Source organism: Gavialis gangeticus, unplaced genomic scaffold, assembly GCF_001723915.1.
Source record: "Gavialis gangeticus isolate Ggan-Ray unplaced genomic scaffold, GavGan_comp1, whole genome shotgun sequence".
Classification (NCBI taxonomy): Eukaryota; Metazoa; Chordata; order Crocodylia; family Gavialidae; genus Gavialis; species Gavialis gangeticus.
In genome coordinates this window covers 85840072-85843252 of record NW_017729025.1, presented here as the reverse complement: position 1 = coordinate 85843252, position 3181 = coordinate 85840072, and the positions used below count along the sequence as shown (strand labels likewise).

Genomic DNA, 3181 nt, shown 5'->3' with positions numbered 1-3181 from the left:
CTGCCCAGCCAGTCAGCCCCCAGCCTGCACTGGTGCATGGGATTGTTCCATCCTAGTGCAGGGCATTGCACTTCTCCTTGCTGAACTTTGTGAGACTTCTTTTGGTCCACTCCTCCAATTTGTTAAGGTCTCCGAATCCTAGCCCTGCCCTCCAGTGCATCTACCAGCATTTAGGGTCTAGGAAGTTCCAGTTCTGAGGTTGTGCCCTTCACTCCCATGCTCAACAGCAACTGATACTCCTTTCCTCCAAGAATTCGTTCAGTCCTTTTGAATCTGGCTACACTGCCAGCTTCCACAATGTCTGGTGGCAAGGAGATTCACGTTTGAATTACATGCTGCATGAAGAAAAGGACTTCCTTCTGTTAGTTTTAAATGTATTACCTACTAGTTTCTTCTTATGACCCCTCATTCTCATCTTAGTAGAAATAGTAAATAAGAAGTCCCCATTTACTTTCTCTTTGCCATTTAGAGAAAACGATGTTAAAACAACAATACGTTCAGAAGAGTAATATTTTGTGTTAGAGAACTATGGGCAAGTTTTGTGCATTGCAAAGGAATTGTATGAGGAGTCTCATGCTGCTGCAAGAAAAAACCCCACTGCAGCAAGTTTCCTCCCAACTTGGTGTGGATGAACAGCTCTCTAAGCATCCATTTCTACAGTACGATTGATGTTTGACTCTCAGAAGTACTTCACTTTGATTCAGTTAGAACATTGATTCCCAATGTTGACAGCACAGTTTGGAAGTGCATTGTTACAAGTTATAGAATGTTTCAGAGATTGGTAGTAAGAGTTTAGTGTGCTACCATCAAGATGCTTGCAGTGGTAAAATGCATCATAAATCACAAAGGTAATTCCATTTACTTAAACAGTTCCTTATTATTTATCTTCCCAGCTAGGTCAAAAGGTGAAGGTGGCAGGGACAGGACTCCTTGGCTCTTACCTTCTCATTTATCCGGTCTATCTGCTTGTTTTGTGCATCAATCTCATTGCCCATATCCAAAGCCATGTGTTTTAGATTCCCTAGGATAGTTCCCACCTGAGTCAGATTTTCTTCCATCTCATCCTCTCTGGCATCATTCGTTATCCTGTTGATTATCAGGAGAGAAAAACTGTGTTCAGGAATCAAGGAATTGCTTCCCCACCTGAGATTATTTTGGGATTGCCCACTAAAAATACACGAGTGATTACAACCTTTATTTCCAAGTCAAGGGGTCTGCAATTATCTATTACCATATAATCAAGCTTTCAACCTCATTCTTAATTTCATGTTGCTAAAGTGGACACAGTTTCATTAAAAGACTCAAAATTCAAAGGACAACCCTCAGACTAAGCACTACAATAGTAGCTATGCATTTAGAAAAATTAGAGCTCTGTGCTTCTTGTGTTTCTGGATGGAAAGGATCAGAATGGTAAATGGTATTCTCTTTATTTCAAATGCTATGAAAAGTGAAACTATATGCAAGTCATCAAGCAAAAGCAACCCCTTTCTGATCAGCACTAGAACAGGGGTCAGCAGCCTGGCACACATGCAGGAGCACGGCAGGCAAGACCATTTTGTTCAGTATGCCACAGCCAGCCCAGGCTCTGGGCAGCTGCCACCAGCCACGGAGCCCAGGCTACTTGCAGCATGTAGCAGAGAGGCTTCAAGTCCTACTGCAAGCAGCCTGGGCTCCATGGCTGGGACCTAGGCTACTTGGCTTGGAGGCTGCAGACAGCTGCACTAAGCTCCGGCGCCCCAACCAGGCTCTATGGTGGCAACACAGCTGCATACACACGATCATAGAGCCTGGCTGGGGCTCCAGAGCCTGATGCAGTTGTTTCCAGCCTCCCAGCTGCCTGCCACAGCTGGCCTGCTCTCTGGGCACCTGTAGCAGGCAGGTTGCAAACCAGTCACAGCAAGGTCTGGAGCCCTTGCATTGCTCCAGGGCAGCAGCAGGTGCATGCAAGTCTTGTGGTGCATGTCAGGGATGGGCTGGGGCAGCGCAACACTGGCCCTTTGCCCACCATCTGCCCAGAGGCATGCGTGCACCCATTGCCAGCAACAAAGGATTGGGCCCCTCGTGGCTCCCCTGCCGTCTGCCTCCAGCATGCCAAGTCAAGGCATGTGTGGAGGCTGGAGCGTTTGGCACTCTGGCCAAAAAATGTTGCTGACCCCTGCACTAGAAGGTTACATATCTAGTCACTACTTGAGTTCATTTGGGCATGTAGAGATAGACATACCGTGTAACATATCCCCCGCTTGCTCCTCCAGCTGTCTGTGGTTGATTCTGATTTACACTTCTTGGTTGCCTGGCTACCACATTATTTGTTGCATTCTCTGAACTTTCACCCCAGGTTGTTTTGTATGCCTTGCTAGATTCAAAGTTCTTTGTCCTTACAAGAAAATAAATGAGGTGTTTAGTACAGGAAGTGTTGGCTGCATCCTCCTTGATTTTGGATTTTAAGCCTCATTGCAGAACAACAAGGAAGTTTTGCCTCCCTGCCTGCCATCTGACACCTTCAAGGAAGGAATTCTACCTGATCAACACAAAGAGCTATTCAACACAGCTCAAAGACTCTCATGGACCCAGAGGGACAGCCTTCCATCTTCAGCTCCCTCTGTGCAAAAATGAAGTTTATTTCCTACCTATGGGGACTTTTTACCATATACACTTTTCCCAGAAGCCTGACAAAGGATCTTTGACCCTAAAAAGTTTGCAGAAAAGGACAGTTTTCTTGCCATTTTCCAGTTGGTCTAATAAAAAGGTATCATTTCAGAACCCAGAGTTCTAGTTTTTTTGTATGTCCTCCTTGTTTAGGTACACAAGCCAGAGGATTGTTAACTTTTTATAGAACTGGTTCCCCTAAGTCACTTCTGCCCTGTCAACATAGAAAGCAAAAAAAAAAAAAAGTGAAAGCACTATAACTTATCCCAATATAACAATTATAAAAATCAGTGCAATCAAAGACCAGAAGCGACAATTGTGATCATCTAGACAAGAGATCAGGCTAATACAGGTTGTAAGACTTCTGTTAGTGCAGACTGAAATGCTTATTCTTTGAGTATAATTGACATAAGAGCATTTTAAACTACATCCACACTTTGTGTTGCACTGGAATAAAGGAAAGATTTGGAGGTGGGCAAGAGAAAGCAGACCTCTAATCTAAAGAAGAGCTATTCTGAAATCAGGCCTTAAATTA

General features: G+C 44.4%; 1 protein-coding gene across 3 annotated transcripts in view; it reads right to left on the bottom strand.

Annotated features, from left to right (window-relative positions):
• The window catches only part of SNAP23 (synaptosome associated protein 23), a 35359-nt gene that overhangs the window by 7672 nt on the left and 24506 nt on the right, over nt 1-3181 (bottom strand). For all 3 annotated transcript variants that reach the window (XM_019519083.1, XM_019519082.1, XM_019519081.1), the window contains exons 6-7: nt 2222-2374; nt 942-1086 (exon numbers count right to left, since the gene is read on the bottom strand). In XM_019519083.1, the coding sequence (XP_019374628.1) occupies nt 942-1086; nt 2222-2374 (298 nt within the window). The remainder of the gene's footprint in view (nt 1-941; nt 1087-2221; nt 2375-3181) is intronic.